The sequence below is a fragment of the Eulemur rufifrons genome, chromosome 4 (genome assembly GCF_041146395.1).
Source record: "Eulemur rufifrons isolate Redbay chromosome 4, OSU_ERuf_1, whole genome shotgun sequence".
NCBI classification, from domain to species: Eukaryota; Metazoa; Chordata; class Mammalia; order Primates; family Lemuridae; genus Eulemur; species Eulemur rufifrons.
In genome coordinates, this window is record NC_090986.1 from 19,444,009 (window position 1) to 19,457,987 (window position 13,979).

A 13,979-nucleotide genomic window follows, 5' to 3' on the forward strand; every position below is an offset into this window, starting at 1 on the left:
GCACTTTGACGGTCATTTGTGGACGTGCCCAAGGTGGTGAAAAATTGGAGTCACCTGATGTGCACGTTCCCAGCTGAGGTCGAGCCAGACGATGCTCTGCCTTCGTGTGTTTCCTCGTGCTGTTAACAAGTGTCCTTTTCGAGGTCTATTTAATGTCATGCTTTCTGCATTTTTATGCTTATTGTTGGTGATTTCCTGGTTCAAAACGGCCCCCGAGCGTAGTGCTGAAGTGCTGTCTAGTGTCCCCAAGTGTAGTGCCATCTGCCTTACGGAGAAAACACGTGTGTTAGATAAGCGTTGTTCAGGCGTGAGTTCTGCTGCTGCTTGCCTCTCCCCGGAAGCGCACAGCAAACAAGGGCAGGGAACAAGATGTTGCTTCAGGAGTGTGGCAGGAACCCAACCCTGTGTTTCCCCTGGGAGCAGTGGTTCAGTAGTCACTAATTCAGTGTTCACGCTGACTTTATAGATTATAACTGCCTCGAATAACAAGAATTAGCTGTACTTTCTTGAGACAAGATAGAAGGAATTGAAGAAAAGTCAGGACCACCATTGTCAAGGCAACAGATAAGATGGCAACGTGACCAGGGAGGCCCCCCGTTTCTGATGGAAGGTGGTGATTTTACTCTATTTACGGAGGGAGAAACTAGTCCAGAAAAGGCGATTAGGAAATAGTGTTATTGGTCTGACATAGCAGGAGGAAGCTAGTGAGCGATTGATTCTTCCAAGCCCCAGCTGTCGCCAGGTGAGCGGGCACTGCTCTGGGTGTGATTCATGGCATCATATAGGTCACGTCCTGCTTGGTTACTGGAGATGCATTGCCTAAAGCATGACAAGCTGCTTCACGTGACAAAAGCAAAAGGTAGGTTTCATAGCAACCATCCACTTGCTTTTTATCAAAACAGCTGGGCTCTGATCATTAGACTATTTTTTATTAAGCTTGTTACACAGAACATGTGATACAAATAAAAAGGCATGCCGCCCCAGAAGTAGTACAGTTGGTATAAACTGAGCTTAAGCTAGTGTTGTTAAGGAGCAATTATGACTTTAAAGCTCCATCCTTTAAATTTCCACATTACAGCAATGTTGAGGACTATATTGAGGTTACATGAGAAAATACATCATATTTCTCATATGGGAAAAATTTCTTGGACTTTGCAATCTGACCCATTATTTCTGGCAAGAGGACTACAAGAAATGTAATAGACTCTTGAATTTTTTTAAAAAATTAGATTATCTGCTTTTATACCCACTTAACAATTCTCTTTTCTCTACATGATAAAGCATTTGCACTGATCATTGTTACATAGAGAGAGTTTCAAAGTTTGAGTTTGCTAAGTCCTGACATTCCGGGGCCTATTGAGAGGCCATGTGGTTGTCATCCACATGGATAGAATTTACTGCCGAGAACAGAAGTGAACCCCCAGGTGGATGGGGAGGAAAGAAAAACAGGAACACGTGTGGCTAAAGATGCAAGATTCTGAAGCTTCTTTCCAAATGGTGGAGATGAGGAGTGGACACCGTCGTCTCACATTGCCGTGATTGTTAAATACGTCCTCACGCCCCCACCTCTGAAGTCTAGCCTTGGAACATTCCCCGCCAGCTGGCCCACCTTATGGCGTCCACCAGCTGGGGAATATAACAAATCGTGACGTGTTAATCTTAGGTGGCCTATTTTTCGTTCTCGTTTCTTTTCAGCGGAGATTGGGGACTTTGATGAAGCATTGGACAGAGAGCACTTAGCAAAAAATAAGTACATACCTCAGCAAGATGCCCTAGAAGACAAAATCGTGGAATTTCATCACAACCACATGTAAGTCTCATTCGTGGATTTATCTTCCCCTTGAGCTGCTTCTCTCTGCCTCCCAACATACGTGGGTGTACACACAGGCACATACAAACTGTTGTGAAGAAATATACAAAGGGGGAGGGGAGAAGAGCAGGAAGGCTCACTGGGATGTTGCAACTTACCCTGGGCTGCCAGAAGTGTGGGCCACCCACTGAGGACCTGGCCCTGGCTTGCCTTCCCCAGAGACCAGATGAGGCCTGGAATTTTAGGGCACCCTATGCTTTGGAATAAAAGGGAGAGTGTAAGACCAAAGGACCCTCCAGTTATTATCTTAATTGGAAACTGGGAAAGGGACAGGATCCACTAGGCGCAAAGTAGGAATATTGTAAAAATCTAGAACCTTTGTAACATCTCCATTTTTGTTTTTGTTTGAATTAGTAAAATGTTTTCAAAGGATTCTCGGTGTTTTTTTGGCATTGTTTTAAAGAAGGCATTTGAGCCCAACGACAGTATAAAAGAGTGTTGCCTTGAACTTTGCTTGCAAATTTAGGTTATTGTAAGTGCCTAAAAACTTGTTTTAACACAGTGGTGTTTTGCTTTTATATGACCTTAAAGGAAACTCTTTGAGATTCCAAAAAACTGGCCGGGTTTGAGATAGACTTTTGGGGTTTTGTGTTACGCGAGCAATGGAGCTTTTGTCCCAGCTGCTAGACTTTGGGTTACAATGAATGGGAGGTTAGATGTCATCTGATCGGGTAGCCCCACTGTTGTGATAAAATGCCTTCTTATTTCCCAAGAGAAGCTTCTTAATCTCAAATTAATGGACACAGGGAATTCAAATCTCCCGGCCTTTCTCTTTAATTTTGTTTTGTCAGTGGACAAACACCAGCAGAATCGGATTTCCAACTCCTAGAGATTGCGCGTCGGCTGGAGATGTACGGAATCCGGTTGCACCCGGCCAAGGACAGGGAAGGCACCAAGATCAATCTGGCCGTTGCCAACACGGGAATTCTAGTGTTTCAGGTGAGAGCATTTAGAATGCAGCTCAGTCCCCTTGGTGACGGAGACAGAAGAGGTGGCCCTCGACTCTGATGCACGTTGGGTGGGCCGAGCTAAGACCTTTGATAGTTGAACAAGGAAAAACTAACGTGATCTTACACTTTCTGTTTCCCAGGCCCTCAACTTGCAGATTCTATTTCATTCACCCTTGCCCTGGTTGGAGAATCCATATCACAGATTTGTTTGGGTGTATTGACTTTGTGGGGTCACGGAAACCTGTATCTCTCAGTGGATCTATGGGATCAAGATTTCAGACCCCCAAATAAACACCCTTTTCATACTTGCAGATCATATTTTGTTGTAGTGTGATCCCTTTTTTATTAAACCTAATTTGGGGTAGCCAGCTTATTTGGGGCTTCAGATATACCTAACTTAAAAAGAAAAGTGTAATGTAGACTTTTAAGATATAGCAGTTTTATAAATCCCACATTCTTGCACTATAGTAATTTTGTAGCAAAAGACACACGGCACTTGAATTCTTACCTGTGTTCTACTTAAGGACATGGCCATTCTCAGCACTCTAAAATGTGTGCTCTGTTGATGACTCTGCTGTTGGATGGTTTTATTGAACAATGTCTCCCTCTTACTGGCTTCATTGAAGTATTACATACAGTAAAGTGCATATGTTTAAATTGTTGCAATTTGATAGGTTGTTACATATGTGTATGCTGTGAAACCATCAAGAAAATCCAGATAATGAACATCCCCCAAAAGTTTGCTGAATATATTCCTTTTAAACATGGGTGGGTAACCTGTGCTTCAGTTTCAAATAGATATGGAGAAAGCATGTGCCTTTCTCACGAAGTAGGATCAGATTTCACCCAGTTTTGAAGTTGTAGATATGTACATGGTCTAAAATCTTTCTGAGCTCTTACAGGTGCACTTATGTTCCCTTGCATACTTGTTCCAAAGAGTCCCCGAGATTCTCTGCTCATGAGTCAGAAGTTTACGACAGACGCTAATTATTACAGAATCACGTTCAAAGTTGCTTTCCTATTGAGGAGTAGGGAGTGACATGTTGAGAGCTTTGCAGTCTTTGAGGCGGTGACTGCCCCTAACAGTGTTTGACCCGTGTGTGTAGTCTATGAGTGCCCGATAAGAAAAATAACGATAAAACCCAATGGAGTTTTCAGGACTACTGTTAAGTTTCAAAATCACAACCCTTAAATGTTTCTAAAATCATAGAAGCGGGGGAAAAGAAATGCCTCACTGCTAATTAATTGGCTGTGATTGTGTTTGATACAGTCTAAATATTGAGAATTGCTAGGTCATTAAATCATGTACAAAGGCTGTATCTTGGCATTCATCTTCTTGCCAGAGCCTGACTGCTTTAAATAAATGGGCCTGGTGTTCAAGTGGGCTCGAGAGGATTTCTAATTTCAGTTGAGACAGGACAGATGGGAGTTGGGATCTGGTGGCTCCGTCACACCCTGCTGGGCCACCAAAGATGATGAGGAAGAGTGAATCCCGCCCAGAGACTGCGCACTGGCCTTGAAGGCCCACAGCAGGTCTGGCCTCCCAGCCTGTCTTGTTGGAGCTACTGGAAGCTTGGTGGGCAGAGGCCAAGCCAGTGTGGACAAGGAGGGGGAATCGCCAAGCTGCTGGCTGTCGACAGTAGCTGCTGGTTAAGGCATGTGCTCGGGAATCTCCCTCTGCCACATTAGCTGTGTGATTTTGGACAAATCAAAATATATCCACGTTGCAGTTTCCATGTCTAGAAAATGAAAATAATAAATCTGTCTTGCTGGGTTTGTGGTATAAGCTGTGATCAGCTAAGGTCTATAAAGCCCTTAGGATAGTATCTGGCACTCCCTAAGTGATGGCTGCTAATTATTGTGGTGGTTGCCATGGTTTTTATTTCGCTTTCTCTTTCTTTTCACCATTACCTTGACCAGCCTCTTCCCTCCCCGGAGGCAGACTTGGTTTGAATGCCATATCATATAATTAGTGGGGAATAAGGATCCAGGAACAACGGGCATCATCCGATAGCCAGGGATCCCGCGAATTCTCGGCAGAAGGCATCTTTGCTAAGTGCGTGACCACCGGGCCTCTGCCTTGCATTCCCACAAGCACAGCGGAGCAGCCTGGTTGCTTGTTATGCACTTCCTGGCTCACTGGCTGCTGTCTGTCTTCTCAGGGTTTCACTAAGATCAATGCCTTCAACTGGGCCAAGGTGCGGAAGCTGAGCTTCAAGAGGAAGCGCTTTCTCATCAAGCTGCGGCCTGATGCCAATGTAAGTGGTTCGGGCGGACAGGGGACCAACAGAGCCGTGGGGTGGAGTGAGCTCCGAGAGGGGTGGAGGTCTGCGCTCGGCAGGGCTTACGCCGAGACAGTGGCCAGTGCTACCCGGGTGCTTTCATGAAAATGAACTGAGAGCCTGTGTGGCAGGTGTATCCGGATGCACAGTCCACGGAGAGAGCATAAAGAAGATGCACACTGTGCACCTGGGGAGGGGTCGTTCCCCCGCACACGCCGTGCACCTGGGGAGGGGTCGTTCCCCTGCACACGCCGTGTACCTCGGGAGGGGTCGTTCCCCTGCACACATCCAGGCAGCCTCTCCCGACAGACAACCTGAGCTGTGCTGTTGCTAAGCGCCCAGCCTCGGGCCCCACCCGGAGAACCCCATGTGGCACTCGGAGCCTCTGACAGAGCACACTCTCACAGGCTAACGAGGTCCCTCCCACTTATTTCCCACAAACCCCCTGAAGACATGGCTCATGCTGGGACTGGGCTGGGAAAGAGAACAACAATATCATCTTCGTTGGCCAGAAATGGCAATGGAGGAGATGAGCGATGTATCCCGGGTATCTGTCCCCAGCCAGAACGTAGCGTCCTTTTCCCCATGGGATAAAAGATAATAAATGGCAATCTAGACTTACAGTTTAGCTACAATTTGGATTAAATAGGCTTTCACAGCCTGACCTGGGATGTATATACCCTATTACTAGTGGTTTTCATGGGAAAATGCATTTGGGTTCCAAAAAGCAGCCATACAAATGAAGAATTGCAGCACAACTTGTTTGTGAGTTAGGTTGTCCTAAAACTGTGAGATCCCCCAAATAGTTGGAGTTGCTGGGATGTTAAGGGCTGTGGTAACTTTCGTTTATATAATATGGCCACTTAAATTAGGAGCGTTCAGTGTGGGAGTAGAAAATTACCTTTTCTGAATCAAAGGACATAAACTTTTTCAGCTGCGAGTGATAACTTTTGTGCTCTGGGAAAAAAAAATTCATTTCCTGTATAGTTGCTGGGGCTACCTGGAGGCTTGAGCCATAGGCTATTTTACAGAGAAATGACTTAAGACAAAAGTCAAAGTTGATGGGAAACATGAGGAAGAAAACAAAGAAAAATTGTGCTTCGTTATTTTAAGGAGGCAAAAAAGGAATTTCAGTATTGGATTTTTTTTTTAAGAAGCAAATGTAAGCCAAGTAAGCATAATTTATGAATTTTGTCAAGAAATGGTATCACTGCTGCTGAATCTATACCACTGTTTTCTGTTCCTCTAAAGCAGCAGTCCCCAACCTTTTTGGCACCAGGGACCATTTTCACGGAAGACAGTTTTTCCATGGCCTGGGGAGGGAGGGATGGTTTTGGGATGATTCAAGTGCATTACATTTATTATGCACTTTATTTCTATTAATATTATTAATAAAAGACACAATTAAAATTTTACTGGACAGATTTATATTCTACCCCCTTTCTCATATTTCAGCCGAATATCTGTGGGTAATGGCAAAAAACCAAAGTTGCATTTTTCCTTTTTAGAGCTCTTACCAGGATACCTTGGAATTCCTAATGGCCAGTCGGGATTTTTGCAAGTCCTTCTGGAAAATCTGCGTTGAACATCATGCCTTTTTTAGACTTTTTGAAGAGCCCAAACCAAAGCCAAAGCCTGTTCTCTTTAGTCGAGGGTCATCATTTCGGTTCAGGTAAGGTTGCCTCTTCTCGCCTGCTGGCCTTGCCTTCCCTGTGGACGTCTCTCCTGAGACTCCTCTGTCCCCACGCCTCCGTGTTGTACAGTGATAACATGGCAGGTAGATCAGGCGAGCTCTGGCTGACAGAGGCACTTGCTGCTTCATCCCAGCAGGCTTCCTGGATTGTCCTTGCTGGGCTGTCTGAGCAGTAGAGAGGTACTCGGCAAGGTCCCCAGTCACCGTGAGCTCCTAACAGGATGTTCTTAGGCAGAAAAGATTTCCTTTCTCCGTTAAAGTGTATATTAGCATTTGGTGTCACCTCATAGAAAAATGCACGGGCTTGCACATCATTGGTTCATTTTTCCATTCATTCTTCAGCAAATGCTTGAATGTCTGTCCTGTGTCACATACTGCTACAGGCATTGACCAGCTTATTGTCCCTGCCTTCATGAAAAGTGGAGACTCTGGGATAGTTGCTTAATAACCAGACACACAATTGTTAAGTGGATTTGGTTAATCAAACATTTTTTCTGTGTATATAAGGAAAATATCAAGAAACTGAACGGACACAAAAACACAGGCTCTCAAAGGATTGCCTTTAGTCCCGGCTAGCTGAGAAAACCTGCCTACCTCCCAGTTAAGGAAGGAGGGGAAGTGGAGATGGTGAGGTGTTGTCTGTGTGTTTACATTGAGAACACCTTGGTGTCTTTTCCTCTTTGCTTTCGTGGTCTTTGTTTTAGTGGTCGGACTCAGAAGCAGGTTCTCGACTATGTTAAGGAAGGAGGACATAAGAAAGTGCAGTTTGAAAGGTAAGAGAAGCTTCGATGCTGTTTCCAGCTTGAGAAGACCCATAATCTCCAGGTAACGGTTTATTGCTGCTAAATATTTCTTCACCCAGGCTTGGTATCCAGTGAGCTGTAAATTAGGGCTTCATGGTCAACCTCAGCAAATTCAGTGTTAGACAGGAACATTTTAGAACATTTGAGGGCATGCCCCCAAGTGTAAGATGAGATGAGGATAGACCGAGAGGACCAGGGGAGGAAGAGGAGGAGGCCGGCGGGGGCGAGGAGCGGTAGGGCGTGGGAGATCACAGCGGGGAGAAAGTACGGGTGAAACGGGCTCATGGGTGAGTGAGTCCCTTAGTATTTGCGAGTCTTTTTTTTTTTTTTTTTTTGAGACAGAGTCTCACTCTGTTGCCCAGGCTAGAGTGAGTGCCGTGGCGTTAGCCTAGCTCACAGCAACCTCAAACTCCTGAGCTCAAGCGATCCTCCTGTCTCAGCCTCCCGAGTAGCTGGGACTACAGGCATGTGCCACCATGCCCGGCTAATTTTTTCTATATATATTTTTAGCTGTCCATATAATTTCTTTCTATTTTTAGTAGAAATGGGGTCTCGCTCTTGCTCAGGCTGGTCTTGAACTCCTGAGCTCAAACGATCCACCCACCTTGGCCTCCCAGAGTGCTAGGATTACAGGCGTGAGCCACCGCACCAGGCCAGTATTTGGAAATTTGTATTGAAAGTATTTCTATGAACTTTTTAATTAATTAAAGTTTGGGTGAGCAGAAACAGGATTTATTACCGTTACAATTGTTTTTGTTAGCAAAGGCTTATATAATAGCTCTTAGTGTGTGTCAGGCAGTGTTCCAAGCACTGGGCCTATATTAACTCCTTGAGTCTACACAGCAGCTCTATGAGGCCGACGTTCTTTTATTCCCTTTGTGAAGATGGAGACACTGAAGCTCTGGTAGGTTCAGTGAGGAGCCTGGGTCTCTGGCCAGCCGGCTTCAGAGCCCGGCGCCCGGCGCCACTGCTGGGAGCAAAGCGGCGGAGTCCGGGGGTTGCAGCGAGGCGTGGAGGAGCAAAGTGAGGGGCCCTCAGCACTAGTTAGTACATGTGGGTTTTTAAAAAAACTTTTTCTTTTTCATTTTCATGCATTTAAAAATTACAATAAAGCATAGAGAAGATAGCAAATACCCATATCCCTCCTACTTAGAATTAACAACTATTAACGTTTTGACATATTTGTGGGTTTTTTTTTTTTCTTCTTCTGTATGTAGCTATTACAGATATAGCTAAATCCCCTGGAACCAATCGCCCTCATTATTCCGCTTCACCCCTCCCCACAGGCAACTGGCAAGTTTACACTCCCTTCTGTGTGTGCAGAGTGCATCCGAAAAGAACACGTAGAATTGCTCTGGGTGTGCGCTTCTTTGCTCATATAAGTACTCTCACTGTACATAACTCTGCATCTGGCTTTTTTAACCCTACTCTGTTTTTTGAGATCTTTTGAAAAGTGCCCCATAATATTTTTAAAGCTATTACTTTTTATTTGTCTGATTTCCTATTGATAAACATTCAGGTTAGTTCCGTGTTTTGTCTGGGTTTTGATGAAACCAACCTGCTGCTGTGACTTTCTTTGTACCCCCTCTTGCAAATCTCTGGTGGTTTCTCATGCCCTGTCTCCAGAAATGTAACGTTTAGAAGGGTTTTTGTGTGCATTTCTGGAGATAAACGCCATAATTTTCTTGGACACTTAATAATTAGTATCTTGAAGACCATCTAAGAAGTGGCCCAGTTCTCTTTCCCATTCAGACTGAGGATGCTCCAGAACTTTTCTGTGTTAATCTGGAGCATTTTGAAGAAATGCTTGTTATAACTTGGCATGTAATCTCTGTATGCTTAGGTAGTTTCACGAGTTTTGGGCCAAGGGGAGACGGGCAGACAGGGGAAGGGAAGGGATGAAGATGTATGAGTGGCATTAAAGTCAGTCCCTTCCACGCTGAGCCTATACATCATTCGCAGGGCAGGCCTTTTCCTTTGAACTTAACGCTCTGATAGCATTAGCTGATTAGTGGTAATCACCTGTGTTATAGAACTGATCTAGCAAATAATTAACCAAAGTACATGAATTGATTCCATACTGTTAGATCGTAGCTTGCAATTCCGAGGGTGTCAGGGGCCAGCCAGCTTCTCCCTCCCCTGTGACTCTCCCTGTAACCAAAAGGCGCCACTCAATTGCCAGCCATCCTTTGCCAGCTGTAACAGGGGACTTCTGAGAACTTCTTCAAGATTTAAATAAATAACCCCTAAACCATGCAGGTGTCATAAAAGGATGACTATGTGTCTGTTTCCAAATAGCATGTATGTACTCATTTATTTTTAGACACAGAGTCTTGCTCTGTCACCCAGGCTGGTGGAAGTACAATAGTCCGATCATAGCTCACTGCAGCGTCAACTCCAGGGCTCAAGCGATCCTCCCACCTGAGCCTCCCAAAGTGCTGGGGTTACAGGCATGAGCCACCACGCCCAGGCCCAGCAAGCATTTATAAAAGCAGCTTGGGTCCCTTCATTATTGAGGAAGGACCTAATGCTTCAAACTAAAGGACCTTCTGTTTCATTTAAAAGAAAAATAAAAAACAACTCCCCTAACTTTAGCTGTTTTGTGTGATTTCTCCCAGAAAACACAGCAAGATTCATTCTATCAGGAGCCTTGCGTCGCAGCCTACAGAACTGAATTCAGAAGTGCCAAAACAGGTCGGTACTGGTGATTACTGTTACAACTGTTTGTCCCCAGACTTTCTCTACTGAGTGCTGGGCTTTGTAGCGCGCTTTGCAGTTCCTCCTGCTTCGCCTTTGGGGATTTTCACAGGTGAGAGTCTGGCTGGAGGCCTTGGCCTTGATGAGACAGAGCTTTGTGCTCGTGCACCCAGCCTGGGCTCAGAGGCCCTGCAGTGTGTCCTGTCTCCAGCTGACTTCGGACCTTCCACGCTGTGTGCTCTGTGCCACGGAGAGCCCGGCCTGGGGTGGATCCGTCCGTGCGAGCCAGTAGAGCGCGCCCGGCCTCCAGCTCAATGGGTCCCCTTGTGTGGAGAGAGGGGGACCTGCTTTCAACCGATGGGCGTGGCCCCTGCCTGGTGCCAGGGTCAGAAGCCTTCGCTGGCACAGACAGGGCAGCGAGTTCCCAGGGCTTGTGTTACAGGGCACTGACCACAGCCGGCAACAGGAGGCCTTGTTATCACTCCTGCTCTGAGGGCAGCGAGAGCTCGTTTTCTCTGCAGTTGGTCTCTGGGTCAGTTTTCAGGGTTTTCTCTAAAAGAGAATAAGAACCTTGTTGGGGAAGAACATGAAGGAGGTTGCGTGGTGTGAATGCAAAGAGAGCCCTTCCCCCATCTAGGCTGCACTAAGCAGTTTCTCGTCGTTTTTCTGGAGGCTGCGTCGACTTGCCTTCGTGGGTCCCGACGTGTTTGCCTTCTGCACCTGCCCTGCCCTCCCCTGGGAAGCCCCTTGTGGGCTGGGAGGGCTGTGTGGTTCCACAGAAACTTTGGAAACCCAGTATGAGACTGTGTGTCCTAGAAAGCAGAGACAGAACCTGACCCGTGCTGCCGGGCATCAGCGTCATCGGTGTCTGCACCCTGAAAGAACCTTCTGGGTCATGACCAGATATGCTGCTTTGAGTGCCAGCTAGTGTCGCGGTGCTCTGTTCTGACGCTGGGGTGGGCAGGGCAGCCTTTATAGGGCAGTCAGTCCTTTCAGCCGCTTGACACTTAAGGAGGTGTTATTAAATTAGACTCTGACTTCGGCTCTTCCGTAACAGTCTCCCCTTTTCTCTTCGATTCCCGCCATCTTTCTCTCGCCCACCCCACCCAGTCTCAGCAGAGCGCCAGCCTTACGTTCGGAGAAGGTGCCGAGTCCCCGGGTGGCCAGAGTGGCCAGCAAGGACAGGAACTGAACGCTTCCGAGTCGGGGCCACGCCACAGCCCTGCTGCGAAGAAGAGCCCCGCCGCGGGGAACACGCAGGCAGACGGGGCCACCAAGGGGCCATCGGCGGAGGAAGAGGAGGAGGCCGCCAAGGACAGGACCCAGCAGAGCAAAGCGCAGCCCCGGCAGCCGAGCACAGGTCCAGCTTCGCGGGCTGCTAGAGGCAGCAGCACTTCCATTCCTTTCATTGACTGCAGTGATGTAGATAGCGAATACGACCTTCTCAGAGAACAAGCGTCCCAGTCTCGGTGCCAAACAAATGACAATTATGAGGGTGATTTGACCAGTGGTGTTTATCTGCTCTCCAGGGATGAGAAGCGAATAGAGGCTAGGCGTAGGGCTTCCCCTCACTCTGCAAAGTCCTCCCGGCCTCCTTCCAGAGAATTCCTTGATGATGATTCGGCAGACATAACCTTTGATATGAGCGGGAGCCCTAGACTCCCACGACATAGCTCTCTGATAGATGAAATGTTCAGGGGCTCGTCTGGCCACAGCCCCCTGGCCACCCCGCTGTCTCCCAGCAGCAGAAGTTCAAGTCCAAATATGAGTTGGGACAGAACTGGGTCTCAGGGCTATGTTTCCGAAAACGGACATGACCCTCGGGAGGGGAGCATAGAGGAAGACACTCTCCCAAGCCAGGGTCTTCCTTACGGAAGCTGTTCCCCCGTCTCGCAAAGGCCATACTTACGGCATCTTCCCAGCAGGTATAACAAGTCCGAGACAGATCCGCTCATCCTTAGCCAGGTGGCATCAACCCCAGAGGCCATGGATAGGCTTGATGGCCACGGAAAGGGAGTGGCTGCTTCCGAAGGTAGAACGCTAGCCAACGGCGCCCCTCTCACGGGCCCACCCTCAAAGGTCCCCGCCGTGCAGTGCGCCTATGCCAGTAGCGCGGCAGACCAACTGGCTCCCCTACAGATGACCGAGGGCTCCACCAGCAGTGGCACTGAGTCCAGTGACTCAGACTCCGATATGGTGAGCCCCGGGCACCAGCCCCTCGTGTTTGGAAACCCCGCCGTGCTGAGCTCCCCTTCGCTGCCCAGAAGTCAGGTGTCCTTGCGTGGCCTGCATTTGGGTGAGAGGCAGGAGGAGGATGAGTGAGGAGGCCAGGGGGCCAGTCTTCAGCTGTGAGTGGCCTGGGGTCACAAGTCCAGAGTTTCAATAGAGATGATCTCTTCTAGCGATTCATTCATTGTTAGTCAACATTTATAAGAGGAAGTTTCGGACAGGCACCTGTTTGGATAGGGTATGCCTGACTTGTAGTTTCTTGAAGAAAAACACAACTTCCCACCAGTGGCTGGCTTTCCCGAAAAGGTGGACATGAGAAACAGCAAGTCCTAATGACAAATTGCCAGGAGCTTATTAATTTGATTGGTTGAAGGCTAGGAAGAAAGACTTTATTATGAATCTGATAATGTGTATAGTGTGTTATATGTATGTAGCAATTTTCTGTGTATGTTCAATTATATATGCAGATCACCCTCCTATTGGTTGAGTGTTTGAACTGAAGTATCGCTGAGATCACAGGAAAGGGGCTGATTTCATTTTCCTTCTTTAAAAGGAGGGCTGCTTCTCTGTGCCTCATAAAGAGAAACTGACAAAATTCAAGGCCAAATGTAAGTTGATGGCCAGCTGAGATTGTGTTGGTGAAATCTTAGTCAAGAATAATAAATATTTCAATGGGAAGAATTTGGGGTTATCGCCACTTTCCAGACTTTTTATGAAATGTCAGAAAGATCGTCAAATCTTCATGAATTGTAATTTCCTTGGGATTGCTGGTTTGGTTTGGGTTTACGTTGGTGGATCACATTGTTAGTTATGTTTTAAGAAGGCATAGTTCTGCCTCTCGGAATCTCTTGGTGCAATACAGAAATGCTACTAGTGGGGATGCAGGGAAAAGTGATAGTTCACAATAGGCACTGGTGTCCCTGGTGGATCAGCAAAGTAAATGTCTGCTTTTGAATCACGCACAGTAAGGAAGGACCGTTCTCCGGTGTCCTTGCTCTTGGTTGGTTTACATGCACATTCTTACAGTGCACAGTCTTGGGAACAGTGATGCTTGAATGTTTCTCTGAGCAGAAAAAAGAAAGTTGTAAGGAGTGAGAGGTTCGCCCACTGATGTCAGTGCCTTTCACTCAGCATTCCTGCATTTTAGATCAAAGAGCCTGGTTTTAACTTGCATTGTTTCTCTGCCTTGGAATTACTAGAGACATTTGAAAAATTAGTGCTGGCTGGGCCCTGACCTTAGGGATTGTGATCTGATTGGTCGGGAGTATCAGTTGGGCTCCCCAGATGGTTCTACTGGGCAGCCCAGGGTCACTTCCCAACCAGACCTCACTGCCTTCTAGAATCTAGTGGAATATGGTGAAAGTATTCGCTAAATTTTTGGCTTGCTTGCGGAATAAGAAAAGCATCGCAAATGAATGCTTTTTCTTAATGCCTGTTGTTTATACTTTATGGCTT

General features: G+C 46.9%; 1 protein-coding gene across 2 annotated transcripts in view; it reads left to right on the top strand.

The window, feature by feature from the left end:
* The window catches only part of FARP1 (FERM, ARH/RhoGEF and pleckstrin domain protein 1), a 262,046-nt gene that overhangs the window by 204,752 nt on the left and 43,315 nt on the right, over nucleotides 1-13,979 (top strand). For both annotated transcript variants that reach the window (XM_069467589.1, XM_069467590.1), the window contains exons 7-13: nucleotides 1,696-1,810; nucleotides 2,662-2,809; nucleotides 4,983-5,078; nucleotides 6,611-6,774; nucleotides 7,500-7,568; nucleotides 10,217-10,292; nucleotides 11,406-11,655. In XM_069467589.1, coding sequence (XP_069323690.1) covers nucleotides 1,696-1,810; nucleotides 2,662-2,809; nucleotides 4,983-5,078; nucleotides 6,611-6,774; nucleotides 7,500-7,568; nucleotides 10,217-10,292; nucleotides 11,406-11,655 — 918 coding nt within the window. The remainder of the gene's footprint in view (nucleotides 1-1,695; nucleotides 1,811-2,661; nucleotides 2,810-4,982; nucleotides 5,079-6,610; nucleotides 6,775-7,499; nucleotides 7,569-10,216; nucleotides 10,293-11,405; nucleotides 11,656-13,979) is intronic.